At 39.5% G+C, this 14,469-nt stretch overlaps 1 protein-coding gene across 1 annotated transcript in view; it reads right to left on the bottom strand.

The window, feature by feature from the left end:
• Positions 1 to 6,792: 6,792 nt before the first annotated feature.
• ZDHHC15 (zDHHC palmitoyltransferase 15) overlaps positions 6,793 to 14,469 on the bottom strand; it is a 36,564-nt gene continuing 28,887 nt past the window's right edge. The window contains exons 11-12 of the mRNA XM_075007535.1: positions 9,718 to 9,799; positions 6,793 to 8,176 (exon numbers count right to left, since the gene is read on the bottom strand). Coding sequence (XP_074863636.1) covers positions 9,756 to 9,799 — 44 coding nt within the window. The 3' untranslated portion in view covers positions 6,793 to 8,176; positions 9,718 to 9,755. The remainder of the gene's footprint in view (positions 8,177 to 9,717; positions 9,800 to 14,469) is intronic.

Here is a 14,469-nt window from a genome sequence, read left to right as displayed (position 1 = left end):
GGCCTTAGTGTCTTTGTGCAATGCAGAACTAATTTAAAGCAAATGGAAGTCCTGTTAAAGTTGCTTGTATGCTATGCCTCACTATACTAGTTTACCCTAATGAAAAGGAAAAGTTCTCTGCGCTGGTTGGGTAAATTTTTTACCCGAAATTTACCACTATTTTTCTCTCCCCACAAAACTTTATCACTAATTCTGGATAGTCCAGATAAAACTTTACAAAAGCACGGACAGAAGTTAAAATGGAAGCTCCCTGCTTAAATGAAGCATCTTGGATTTTTATGGTACTTGAGGCTTGTCTACACACATGCCATTCTGGAATAGCCACTGTACTTTAAATTCATACCTTACATAATTCTAGAATAATTTCCTACATAAACTAGCTCTTAGATTCTGGCTTTTTCACTTATACAGGGAGGTCCTATCTGCATCAGAACCAGGATGGATTTTACACAGTTAGCATATGAGATACCTGAGCCATAACTTGGCATCATTTATAGGTACACCATTAAACAGCATTAGGGCTCACTGAACACCAGTACCCAGGGAAGAAAGAGAAACACTGATATATAACCATGAAGAACCTTGCAGGGAAGGAAAGAACATCAGTTGTAGTACATTCTGTAGTGAAAAGTAAGTGCAGTTTTGCGAGTGGGGAAAAGACACCTCTGTCTGTCCAGCTGTAGGATTGGTCACAAGTAAATGCAAAGCCAGTTACAAGTAGCAAAAACCTTTGCATTACCTGGTCTGTTCAATATTGTCACCCAGTGCAGAAAAAATGCCTTTTTCTAAATACAACTGGAATAAAAGCAACAATGGCCCTGTTCTCCATTTGAGTATTTTAACATCATCGTGCAATTTTCCAGTACTCTAGTTGCTGCTGCAAACCTCAAATCCTAATACAGACTGAATACTTTTAACCAGGGGTGAGCAAACTTTTTATGTCTGGTCCCACTTTTCATCCCTTCAATTAACAGCCTACCCCCCCCCCCGCCTATCCAATGAAAACCAAACTATGAAATGGAAATTTTGGTTATGGTCATATAAAAAAAACCCCTTATTAATTTGCATATAAATGTGAATACATGTACATAAAAAGGTAACATATTTCAGTATTTCTAATGAGCTAGATGAGTCTGAGACCCAGCAGCCAATATTGCTGCCCCCCCCACCATATCAATGTTCACACACACACCCCTACCTCGAGGGGGCCTACCCCCTGCCTTCACTCACCCCTGCTTTAAAAAGTATCTTTTCTGACAAAGTAATTTTGGTCTTATCTGCAATAGAAGCAAACCCCAATAACCAATTTTTAAAATTTCAACATGTACCTTCCAAAGTGTACCCAGAAACCAATAAAATATTTTTAAAAATATATTTAAGCTTAAGAAAATATAGACAATTGGATCTTGCTACAGTGAACAAAAACCTAAATCAGAAGAACAAGGGTGATGTACAGAGACCCATAATCAAATAACTGACCCTGCACAACATTTCTAAAGAATTTTTTTCCATCCACTCCCTGCTAGAATAACTAAAGGAAAAAGTGAAGCTGGCTGAAAAATAATCAGTTTGTAAGTAATCTGTATGTGATCAGAAAGAAAAAAAAATACATGAGAAGACTTTACAAAATGAAATAAGAATTTCTGTAAAAACTAAAATAGACAAACTGATACCATCTTGGTGGCCTGTAAATTATCAAAAATGTGAAACAATAGAGATGAAATAAAAAGAGGAAAGAATCAGACGAAGTACATAATTAATGCCCCATATCTGAATTGTTTGCCACCCTCCAAGCTGCTGACAGAACATTAGTTTTAATGAAAAAGCAACTCTGCCATGCAAACGCTTTGTGAGGAGAAACATAAATCTGAAATGTTCTGCAGCAGAACAATTGAAATATACCAGTAAGAACAAGACATTTTTCAAGTAGATCTGTTTCAAACCACTGTACCACAGACATAAAAAGAAAATGTGTAACTTTGCATTGGCTCAGGCCTAAAAGGTTAGGGTTCAGCAGTGTTAACCTGCTTACAATTATTACTGATCAGTTCTATTAACACTTCTGTCAAACAGTTAGTTATGTTAACTGTGCTATGCTGGCCATATTGAGTGTACTGAAGGCAGTTGTTCCCTGAATGAATCTCTAAAATCTCAAACACTCCCACCCACCATGGTTAGAAAGGACCTACTTAGATAGAAAGGACCTACTTCCTGACATGGGACATTCATGTTGTGTTACAGACGTTATGCAGCTAGTCCTGAAAGTGGTACAAAATTGTGCTTTCAGCCTGTGCCAGGGTACACAAGTCCTACAGTACGAATACATTACAGATTTTGCTGAACCACAGCTCTGGCCATGGAGAAGTAAACATTCATCACACTGTCATGCTAACAGAAAGCTTCCTAGTCCTTATTGATTACAGTACACCAACATGCAACAAGTACATTCTATTAAAAATGTACAGTACGGCTTGTTGTTTAAAGGAACACAAATGTTACTGTATTCCAAATGCATCTTACACTGATTCAGCAAGCGTCCATATTATAAAACAAACTGCAGAGCAGAGATGCTTTCAAACACTAATTCCTTGTAGAGCAATTCACTGACCAAGGAGAAGCTCCATCACAAGACACCCTATGCAGACATAAATATGATGCCCTACCTGCTTGTTAGAGCAGGCTTCCTGGAATGTAACGGCGTAATTATCAGTGTGATATTTTGGATTTTTATTAATCAGAGACAGGCAGTCTGCAGAATGATTCATATTACAGTAAAATCTACCCCAAGCATTCTGTATACACGTGAGGTTCACTGCAGAAAGTGTTTACGGTCATTTCTATGGGGAGAAAGGAAGAGGAGGATAGGACAAATAAATGATTCTTCTCTGATGTGAACACCACAATCAGTATAAACTGGAGCTGGGAGGAGAGGAGAATGTGCTTTTGCCTGGAGGATTCAATACCCAGGATTTTAGACTTTGAGCTAAGTTGATGAAAACAATATTTAGTGTTTAATATTTCCAAAGAGACTTTAGGCACCTGTTAAGCTTTTCATCTTTAGGTCTCTGGTTTGAATTCAGTTCAGGTGGATTGTGACTAAAAGTTATACTCTGATGGCTATTTGGTGAAATACATAAATTGAATGTAGTGATTTTAAGCCAACACACAAAAAGCCACTGCAGATCACACTAACTGGCAACTTAGGTCCAGTCAAGCCTTCATTTCTCAAAGCAGGCTGCCAACTATTGTAGCTCCTAGAGCTGTTCTCTTCAGGGAAGCTCATATTGCTGCCAACAGCACTGTGCCCAGATTGTGGCTAAGTAGTACAGCGTGCAGAGCTATCAATTTAGCACCTTTCAGTAGTACAGTAAACCCTCAATTTAATGGACCTCAATATAATGAACTTTGGAAATAATAGACGCTGTCTGCCAGTCCCCCCGCGCCCACTCCCTCAAATAAATGCTGGAGAGTTACCAGAACTGCCACTGGGGCTGGAGGAGCTGCTGGAATAGTTCGGGCTGTTGGGGCCACCAAGGCCAGAGGAGCCGGGTGACAGGCAGCGTGTGTGTGTGTGTGTGTAGGGGGGCGGTTGCGGCAGGATGCAGGAGTTCAACTCCCCCAGCCCTGTGTGTGTAGAGCATGTCAGCACTCAGCTGCTGCTGCCTGCAATGGCGCTGAGCAGCGGGCATGATGTTGGAGGCTGCTGCCCATTGGCAGGCTGGGGGCGGCCTTGCTTTACCTTCGCGCAGGTGGCTCAGAGCTGGGGGCTGGAGGAACCACAGCACTGAGAGCTGCAGGAGGTTGAAGGAGCCAGGCTGGCGTTCAGCTCCTCTCCTGGTAACTGGGAGAGAGATGGAGGTGTGAGAGGAAGAATGGGGCAGAGGACAGGAGTGAGTGATGGGCTGGGAAGGTCAGTGCATCATCATACAGTTACAACCATTTGGCTATAACAGACTTTGGGCATTAATGGACACACTTTCTCCGTTATTAGTCCATTAAATTGAGGGTTTACTGCACTGCATTTGCACCATTGAAAAATAAACATTGGGACTTGCTAAGATTGTGCTCCGACCACTGAACAGAGCTTTAACTCCTGTTTTCTGGGATTCAGTTTACAGGTGTGAAGCCCATTCTTTTCCTTGGCAAGAGAAGAGAAACAACTGACTGTCATAACATAACATAAATGTCTCTTTCTGTAATACAGCATAAAATATGCCCAGCAAATAGCACCAGTGGAAGGAAAAATGCACATTTCCTTTAAATGTAAAGGGTTATTGTAACATTAAAAATCACACTCCTGGCTGAATATTTTACCTCCTTTTGTCACCAATCACAATGATTAGAAAAACAGTCTGGTTTTTTTTCAGTGCATTTATGTAGTGCTTTTGATAGCATTATGTGCATAGTGCATTTCCCCTAATTTTCACATGCAACTATCCTGCAGCAACAGGGAAGAAAGGGGAAAACAATGTTAAAAAATAATAGGAAACTGACTGCAAAACTACACAGGTACTGTGGAAACTAACTCAGTTTTTATGGTAATTAGATTTCAAGCTGACAGAATCCTTTTGAATTGTGAAAAATACTGACAAAGTGTTACACTTTTTAGTATGTCATCATATGTGATGTTAGGTGTAGTCACAATACACAATCAAAGCAGGGAAACTTCAGTAGAAATATTTCAGGAGGTGCTAGGGTTTCCAAAATAATTTGGCTATTCATCTACACACAGCCTTGAAGATGGCAGCTGCAGAATGTCCCTAGAGAAGGAAATAAAGACAAACTGTATCCCTTCATTTTTGGAAATAACTGTGTTCAATGCTGATTTCTGTACTCAGCTTCCCTCTTGGAATATAAAATTTTGACACAACTCCACTCAATTGTATTGGACTGCAGCATTCACAAGTTAGCTTTGCAATCATAGTATGATCATTTCTTCTGGGAAAGCAGGTTTATCTTGGAAACTGATTTATTCTGTTACTCAGACACTCCTGTTCTGTTCGTTATTTGTCACAGCTTCATTTAATTGATCTTAAGCATTTATTTTTTTTCCCTAAGCAAAATTAGTTTTGAGCCTGTTAAAAACTGATTGCTGTGAATGTTAGGTTCTGATACCTCTACGAGTGTTTTGAACCACTAAGAAACAAATTCTTTTTGAACAGGAGATAGTTGGAAAGTTTCCTTAAAAAGGAAACCTGCAGCCTGACCAGGCTAGAGAATACTTTTTTTTTTTTTAAGTCAGCGTATGTATGTTAACCATGAACACTTCAAAACAATATTGCCCAATACCTGCAGTTACTTCAAACTAAACAGGACAGCAGTGTAAACACTGCCTGCCATTTTAATGAGAACTGCTCCTGGAAAAGCAGCTTGATGTCTACCAAGAGAAGAAGGTCAGAGCTGCAACCAATGAGCAAAGAGGAGCAACTACTATAGTTCCTTGTAGATAACTGCTACCATTGTACAGTTAGCGTTGGCAAGAAATGAAAGAATTAGATGGCTGTAAACAAAAAACAGAGATGTAAGAACCTACCAAAAAGAACTCCAGGAACTCCATGAGGATCTGGCTACAGAGCTGTTCTTCCTGCCTTGAAGGACATAATCAAGCTACAGGTTGAACCTCTCTTGTCCAGCACCCTCAGGACCTGACCAGTGCCGGACAAGAGAATTTGCTGGACCATGGCAGATCAGTATTTCCTAACACATTACCAACACTTCCACTGCTTACTGAACTTTTAGAAAACATTTAGGGGTAAATTATAGCTAAATGACATCACAGAACACTGAGAGCCAAGACTGGTGGCTGTAAACAAACTTTATGGGACCATGGGAAACTTCACCACACCCATGACAAGTGGTCATCCGGCTAACAAAAATCACGCCAGATTATGGAGTTTGCTGGTGGAGAGAGTTCTGAATTAGAGAGGTTCAACCTGTAATAGACAATATGGCATCTTCCTGCTTCAATCCTTATCTACATTTTTTATACACCCAGCATTTTAAAAATTCCTAGTAATTTAGGAGATGTTAAAAAGGCACTGATTTTCAATGGAGTTAGAAACTTAACTGCCATTTCTCTCTTTGAAAAATCTCCCTTTAAACACATTTTGCATAAGATTAGGTAATTACTTTGATATCACTGCTATCTTCCCTTAATATTTCTCAAAAATAATGTAATGAAAGGAGCAAGTCTTAACAGAAGTTGACCAAGGATGTATTAGAAGTACTGATGTAATTAGATTAGAAGATGTAATGGGCTTAAACTAAAGATAGGCAGATTTAAATTTGACAAAAAATTTCATGCTGCGCAGGAGCCATGTGATAACAGAACAGCTATCAAAAGAGCTGTCCTAACAGTTGTAACATGTAAAAATTAATTAGCTAGCACACACAAAAAAAGAGATGAGAGAGGAACCTTCATTAAGGTATGGATGTACTCTGAAGTCCCACAGCCCCCAGTTTATAGAAGTTAAATTGTGTGTTTGTAAAACAGGTTGCTGATGAAAGCAAGAGTTCAGTTACCAGCTCCAGAATTTAAATACAGAGATGAAACACCCAAGTATAAGGTCTCTTCCAAAAGCAGTGGTTTATATCTGACAGAAGATAATAGGAGTGTCATCTCCATGAGGTTCTTTTCCCTCCAATTTCCAGTTGCTGCTACTACTGGTGAATCCTCCTCTCATAGCGGCAAGAAAAACCTCAGGGGAAAAAAGCCTGTTCTGTAGACAAGGCCTTTGTCACTGTCCTCAAGCAGTTTCTCATCACATCCACACGTGGTGTTTCAGGGACTGTCAACCAGAAAGTAAAGACTGATACTACATAAAAAGCTGTATCTAAAATGGCATATAATAAACATGATTGATCTTATGAACTAAGCGTAAAGACTAACAATAATATTGTCCATGATTATTAAGAAACAAGCATCTAACTTCCAACATGGATGATGATGGAGCTACCAAGCATGAATGGTACAGGTGGAAAGAGAAAATTAAGACTTAGATCTAAGACCTGCGTAACATCTACAAACCAAACTCCCAATTCCATTAGCTAGAATTAAATTCTTGATTGCAAAACTAGTTTAAAAAAGTCTAGAACAATGCTGTGCAAAGGATCACAAAGTAACTGGAAAATCTGACCACAGCGTGATGCTGGAAAAGCTTTAAAACGCCAGGTAATACATTTAATCAGGCAGAAGTTTGAACTAATAAAATAGATCAACTGCCTTATCCAGCATTATAAGGCTAAAACCATCTTAGCTGAGGCTGGGCTCCAATCACTGCTGCTGGAGCCATACATTCAATGCTTATGGTACTGAAAACAGTGACTAAAAACTTTTGTAAACACGTCTCTCAATGGGAAGGGGAAGAAGAATGTGCTCTGTCTGAACATTAGAGTTCCATACTTTAGGCCTAGAAATTCAATTAAGTCATTATACTGTCTATGATTCCCTTTACCATTCGAGTAACTGCTACAAGGCTGTGCTTTAAGGCTGATAAACCTTAAAGTCCTACTGAGGATGACACATTTCTAGACGAACTCATTAGTGGCCTTCGCATATCCTTTAACATTGATTATGCTAGCATGAGCAGGTATTTTATGCATGTACACAGTTGCAAAAGTAAATATACATTGTATATACATACAAAGGATTCCACCAGTTTAGGCCCTGATTTGGCAAACCTGACTCACACTGAATAGTACTTAAGAAAGTCTGTTCATTTATGCGTCAATTTTACTCACCCACAAGTAAATGCTGAAGCATCAAACCCAAGACAAACAGCCTGCCAGGGAATATAAAGGCTTGAACTATTCTGAGAGTTAGAGTGCCTGATGTTTGCAGCAGTGGAAAGGCCCTTGGAAATGTACTGACACCAACACTTTCACCTATTCCAGATAAAATTATTTACACATATATATTATCTATTAAAAGGGAATGATTCATGCCAGTCTGTCCTGGCCCATTCTCTATGAATCTGCTCCAGTCAAACATAAACTTTAAAACACCCTGAACTTGAAAAGCCCTGAAAGATCTGCCCAGCCAATATTTTGGACAATCAGTCGAACGTGTTACAATTCCAATCAGACAATACTTCATGATGTTTTCTTATCCTGACGATCCTTTTCCTTCAGTTCTGAAGCATGTGCAAATAGAAGATGCTGACTCCTGAGAAGGAAGCTGAAATGAAAAGAAACAAGAAAATTAAACTAAGCATTGTTGACACCAGTCTGCTTCACTCTTTATGCAGGGTTCAGTATTCTTTATTTTAAACCATACCGACAGAGGAAACACTGGTGCCTCAGTGGCACATTCAATGCGTATAAACCAGCAAGTGGCTTTCAATAGCTAACAAGATTCACAAAATTTCCTGCCCTGGCTGGTAGCATTGTCCTGCAGGGCTAGCAGTGTTCCCCCCCAGAAGTGAGTGGATGTATATTCAAACAATGTAATCTGAGGGCTTGTATTCATGTACTACATTATCACAATGCAGCTGTAGAACTTCAGTGAAGATGTTGCTACGCTGTCTCCACAGCAAATCCACTTTCCTGAGAGGCAGTAGCTATGCTGAATGGAGAAGTTCTCCCCCCAGCACTGAGCTGTCAACACTCAGTGTTAAGTTGGTATAACTATGTCACTCAGAGATGTGGATTCTGGCCTTAAACCTCTTTGAAGCACTGCGCTGGGTTGTAGATTATGCTGCAGTAGCACAGAGTTTACAATTGCTCAACATGTTGAGCAAAGTAAGGATTAACTGCCCTCTGTCTACCAGCTGCCCTACCTACAGAACACAAAGAGAAGTAGATCTCTGTCTTCTAGGTCAGTGCTGCTTCATTGCATGGTTCTTTTACAGAGACTTGAAGAGGACGTAGTTCATAACTGAATGTAGCTATGACAGGGAATCTTCTAACACAGTGAAGGCCAGAATGTATAGGAGCTGAATTGATGGGTCATTGCTGTTCTGACACACACGACTCGACTCCTCTCCCAGTCAATGCCATCTGCTGCTATACCCGTGCTCCTTCATGGTGAGGCAAATCCAGATGGGAGAGTCACTGCTGACTTGAACACTGTAAGCTACTTTAATTTAGTCTTGGGTGCATAAAAGGAATTTCTAATCCCAATTCCTTCCCTATTCCACAGACCCCTCCTGCCACTTTTGGAAGTACATAAAATAGATCTTCATGCCTGTGGTCACTTAAGGGAGAGAGGTGTGATTAAGTTTTATGGGATACACTGCCCAGCTACACTTCACCACATACCTCAAAACTGTTTGGTCTTTACCTACAAGTTAAATGCTTTTCAGCACCCTTCTGGGGTGTGTAAATGGAGGGGAGCTTTTATGGGCTCTCTTAGTGCTCACAAATAGGCCAGAGTTGTAGAAAATTTATTTTCTGCATCGCTGAATGAGAAGAGAAAATACACTATGTACCACTCCGTGCTCTGCACTGACAATCCTTGGACATTTATGCACCATAGAGAGATTGAAAAAATAAAAATTAAATCCCCTCAAACTCCAACCTCCATTACCTTATCTCACATACTTCTATTCAAAGCTCTGTACAAACATGCTATAATTCATCCTCAGGGTCCTTATCGGGCATTATTATCCTAGTTTACAGGAGCAGAAACAGACAAATAGGTGAAATGGCAAGGCATTAGAAGAAGTCTAATATCAGAGCCAGACTGTCACTTGAGTCACTTGAAAATAAAACGCTGACCTGTCTAGAGACTTTTGTACCATCAGATTTGCAAACGGCTATGTTTCCATTTCTATGGCAAGAGATGAACCTTCATGGTAACCTATAAAATTGAAAACAAAATGGTTAGAGATAAATAGAATAGTAATCTGGTCATCCTTATGCTCCAAATACACCTTTAGCTATTGAATGTCATAATTTTTAAACAGCATTTTAAACAAATCAGACATCCATCCCCTGCTGAGTTCTAACCTAAGAATTCATTTATTGACATCATCAGATTCACAATCCATGACACAGGCTTTAACAGCCACTTTGACAACTGAAGATCTTCCAAGTTTAATGGCATGTTTCAGGTCCAACTAGTCAGAAAATTATACTTCATGATGCTATTGCATGAGATGTAATCCAAATACACAGTTACTATAGCACTTTAGGTGTTGGTCTATCAATAGGAAAGAAAGAGATGGAAAGAAAGTGAGAGACTGCAAAGCAATATCAGTTGTGTCTCAAATACATTCACTGCCTTCTATCACATGGAAAGGGCTCACTTGAGTAAACGTAATATAGCAGGTGATATGTTTTTAGAGCTCCCTGAAGAATGACTGATAATTTTATTGGTATGGTAGTACTGAAAATTATCAGAAAAATTTTAGGCAAATTACGGTTCATTCTTATAGCACCTTTACATGCAAAATAAAATCCTCATATGAATATGGACATACAAAGGTTCAAGGCAAATCACAGCGGAGGCAGGCGCAACACAGCAGAATACGAGGAACAAGCAGTTCTGTAGCACCTTAGAGACTAACAAATGTATTAGGTTCTGAGCTTTTGTGGGTAAAACCCACGTCCTCAAATTTGTTAGTCTCTAAGGTGCTACAGGACTTTTTATTATTTGTGTAGCTACAGATTAACATGGCTACCCCTCAGAGAGTACAATATGAGGTTCGACATGAGTCCCAAACTACTGAATATAGCAGAGGAAAGAAAGAAATGGTCCATGGTTCTGGCAGCAGGTCTGACAGCAGTTTACACCTATGGTTCAGAGGAAGAACAAAAAGTAAAATCCAAGGCACTTTCTTGCTAACTGACAGATACCAATACAAATGACAATACTTAGTCTTACTTGAGAGCAAGATATTACTACTATAACACTACATATCCATGGATTTCAAAGCAATTTACAATCCCTACTTTACAGGCAGGGAAAGAAGTACAAGGAGGTAAAGTGACTTGCCCAAGGTGCAAGCTGTGCACAAAGCTTGCATTTTGAGGTTTCCCCCATGACTGAAATAATCAGGGCACCAGAAAATGCTGAATTTTACTGTCCTTTGGCTCTCCCGTGCTTTTTCCCTGAGCCGTGTAGATTTAAAATGATGTGTCAGTTCTACAGTCCCTGATGGCTAAATGCAAGATAAGAATAGAGCAGACCTTTAGTCAATGATCTTTAAGGTTTTCCAGGTGAGTTCTCTCTGTGAGGGGATGTTTGATAAGGAAAATTCTTTCACAGCTCTCCTCTTTCCATCCCACAGACAAACACTGAACCCTTGTGAATGTTGCAACCCTACTGTATTCAACACCATAGCATCTGAGCGAACCTGCCTATTTTAGACATTTGACTAGTTTCTAATATATCTGCACGGATTGAAAATTAATCTCTACAATGAAAAGATTTACTTTGTTTCAAGAATTTATACAAATTAACCAATGATTTCTCAGGACAGGGAAGTTTCTCTTTATTTCATTTCTCTAGGTCAGGAACTACAGTAACTTCCTCAACTGCAGTCAGTTTCGTTCTCATACATACAGTATTTCTAGTAACAGAGAGAAAGCCATGCTAGTCTATATACTATCAAAACAAAAAAGCAGACCAGTAGCACTTTAAAGACTAACAAAATAATTTATTAGGTAAGCTTTCGTGGGACAGACCCACATCTTCAGACCATAGCCATATCAGAACAAACTCAATATTTAAGGCACAGAGAACCAAAAATAGTAATCCAAGTTGACAAATCAGAAAAAAATTATCAAGGTGAGCAAATCAGAGAGTAGAGGGTCAAAAGAGGGGAGGACCCAAGAATTACATTAAGCCAACTCCCCCCCCCCACTTCTGTCCCTCTACTCTCCGATTTGCTCACCTTGATAATTTTTTTCTGATTTGTCAACCTTGATTACTAATTTTGGTTCTCTGTGCCTTAAATATTGAGTCTGTTCTGGTATGGCTATGGTCTGAAGAAGTGGGTCTGTCCCACGGAAGCTCACCTAATAAATTATTTTGTTAGTCTTTAAAGTGCTACTTGACTGCTTTTTTGTTTTGACAGTATATCTAGTGAGCAATATTTAAATTTTTAATCAGATGCCTTCAAACATTTGAAATGTTATGTGATAATCAGTGTTCATCAGCTTCCAACTCTTACATAGACTATAGCACAGTCTGCCATATGCTGGAAAGATGTACTTTAATAGAAGATGACAGATACTGATCATTTCAGCAGGAACGCCCCATATGATCATGCTGCCAAATTTACTGATTCCAAGTACTACCTTTGAGTAAGTAGACCTAGAATTTTAACTTACCTTGAAAGGTACATTTAAATTACATGTGTAATTAGTATTTAATAATACTATTAGTAATTCAGTATTAGTATTAGTGTTAGTATCATATACTACACAGCTATTAACAAGATGTTCACTGCATTATCTTGGTTCTACAGATTAAACCTCTCTAATCCAGAGCTCTCTTCTTGGGCAAACTCCATAATCTGGCATGATTTTAGTTAGCCGGATGACCTCTTATCATGGGTGTGGTGAAGTTTCCCATGGTCCCACAAAGTTTGTTTACAGACACCAGTATTCTGGGCAGCTGTTTAGCTGTAATTTCCCCGTAAATGTCTTCTAAGAGCCCAGTAAGCAGTGGAAGTGTTGGTAATGGGCCAGAAAATATTGACCTCCCATGGTCCGGCAAATTCTCTAATCTGACACCGGTCAGTCCCGCAGGTGCCAGATGAGAGTGGTTCAACCTGTATTAGGGCAAACAATCCAAGCATGCACTGCACCAATGAACTCAGGGTTCGGTCATTAAGTAATTTCCAGATGAATTTTTAGAAAACAATTAAAAGATTATAAAATAATCTGCCACCACATCATTTGAGGAAACTTCCCGACTAGACAGATTAGAGAGATAATGTGTTTGTGAATAAAGGACAGTATTAACAAAATCTTAAAAATATCATAATTTAGAATTAAAGTGCATTTAGAAATGGGTATTCTTGGTTTCTCATTGACTAAAAAGTTCAATGCTTTTCATTCTAACTGAAATGCTGCAATCCTTCGCAAAGCTACACAGAAAAATGTCAGAGAAAAAGTCAACGCCCATTTCAAACTGAGAAGGGCACAATCTTAGTGAGGATAACTGCAACAGAATATTTGCTTCCATAAATATTCTAGTGCAGGTGATGGTGTTCCCCGCCCCCGAATTTCAGTAAGGCATATCTTGTACTCACAAGTCTCCTAATTCCCACCTAACATGGATTTTAATTTGCAATTTTTGGTTTTGGCTTTAAGATTATGCTGTGCATTTGCTTTGTATATGTACAGAAAAATCAATCACAGCACAGACAATCTTGAGGGGAAAAAAGAAGAACATTATCCAGCAACACTTGTGCAAGCATTCTTTTTTTAAATCTCTGTGGCTTGTCATTTCCTCCTCTGCATTTGCCTAGAGGAGGGACTGATTACGAGAACAGCTCTTAATACTTCTCTCATAAGGTGCAGGTGCACGAGCACTCTCAGGTGAGAGCTGGACAAGTTCTAAGAGGGGAGGAAAACTACTTAAATACATCAGGAGAGAAATCATTCTGCTTTTGGTGTAACTAGGAGTTCCATTTTCTAAGATCGCCTGATCAAAGTAGCTGGATGTACATGTTCTATGAGCTCTAACTTTGGCACTAGTCAATTAGTGTCTTAAGCAATGAGGAGAAAAGCAAGAACAAAGCCTCACTATCTCTTCTCATCTCTTCCTCACAAACATATTAGTATCATTAGCAGCTATTAGCATACAGACATTTGCTATCTACATTAACGGGAAGTGGTGCAACAGTTCAAAGTCTGGAGAAAACATGCCTCTCAAGAGATGGAAATACTCCAGGGCTGAAGGCTGCTCATCCAACAACAACCTTTCAACTATCCGTTACAAGGTAAATACTGACTCCAGTTGTCATGGAGAGCCAGAGGCATCGTGGACCTGATGCAGTTCAGCCGCATGGAGACTAGATTTGAGCATCATTGCATGATGTGGAGCTTTTTTATGCTCCCTTCAGCACAGTGTATGGGAAACTGGGAGCGGACAAGACCATCCTGGGCAGTATGCTGGTATAACCATGACTATAGTACTCCACTAATTACTCAGTCTTGGTACTGGGAGAGAGGATTTGCTCTTTTGGGAGAATGGTGGATGGCTGTGTACTCCATGCACTTTCTAATTCAAGCAACTCTATTCTGCTGTGGAGGCACCTGTGCCTCTAAAACAGTACTGTCAGGCACACAGGTCTTTACAAAAAAAGACTTTGATTTACAGACCCAAGACAAAGCTTTATTTGGATAACTTACGAAGAGCATGAATTAAAACCAAAGACTATGGGTACATGACATTCCCCTTTCAGAGGAGGAATGCAAATGAGGGAGATCGAAAAGGCAAATGAAGCACTGATTTACAAATCTCGCACCTCATTTGCATAATCTTGTGCAATCGTGTTTCCAGAAGAGACTTTT

Source organism: Carettochelys insculpta, chromosome 13 (assembly GCF_033958435.1).
Source record: "Carettochelys insculpta isolate YL-2023 chromosome 13, ASM3395843v1, whole genome shotgun sequence".
In the NCBI taxonomy this organism is placed as follows: Eukaryota; Metazoa; Chordata; order Testudines; family Carettochelyidae; genus Carettochelys; species Carettochelys insculpta.
This window is presented reverse-complemented; position numbering and strand designations above follow the sequence as displayed.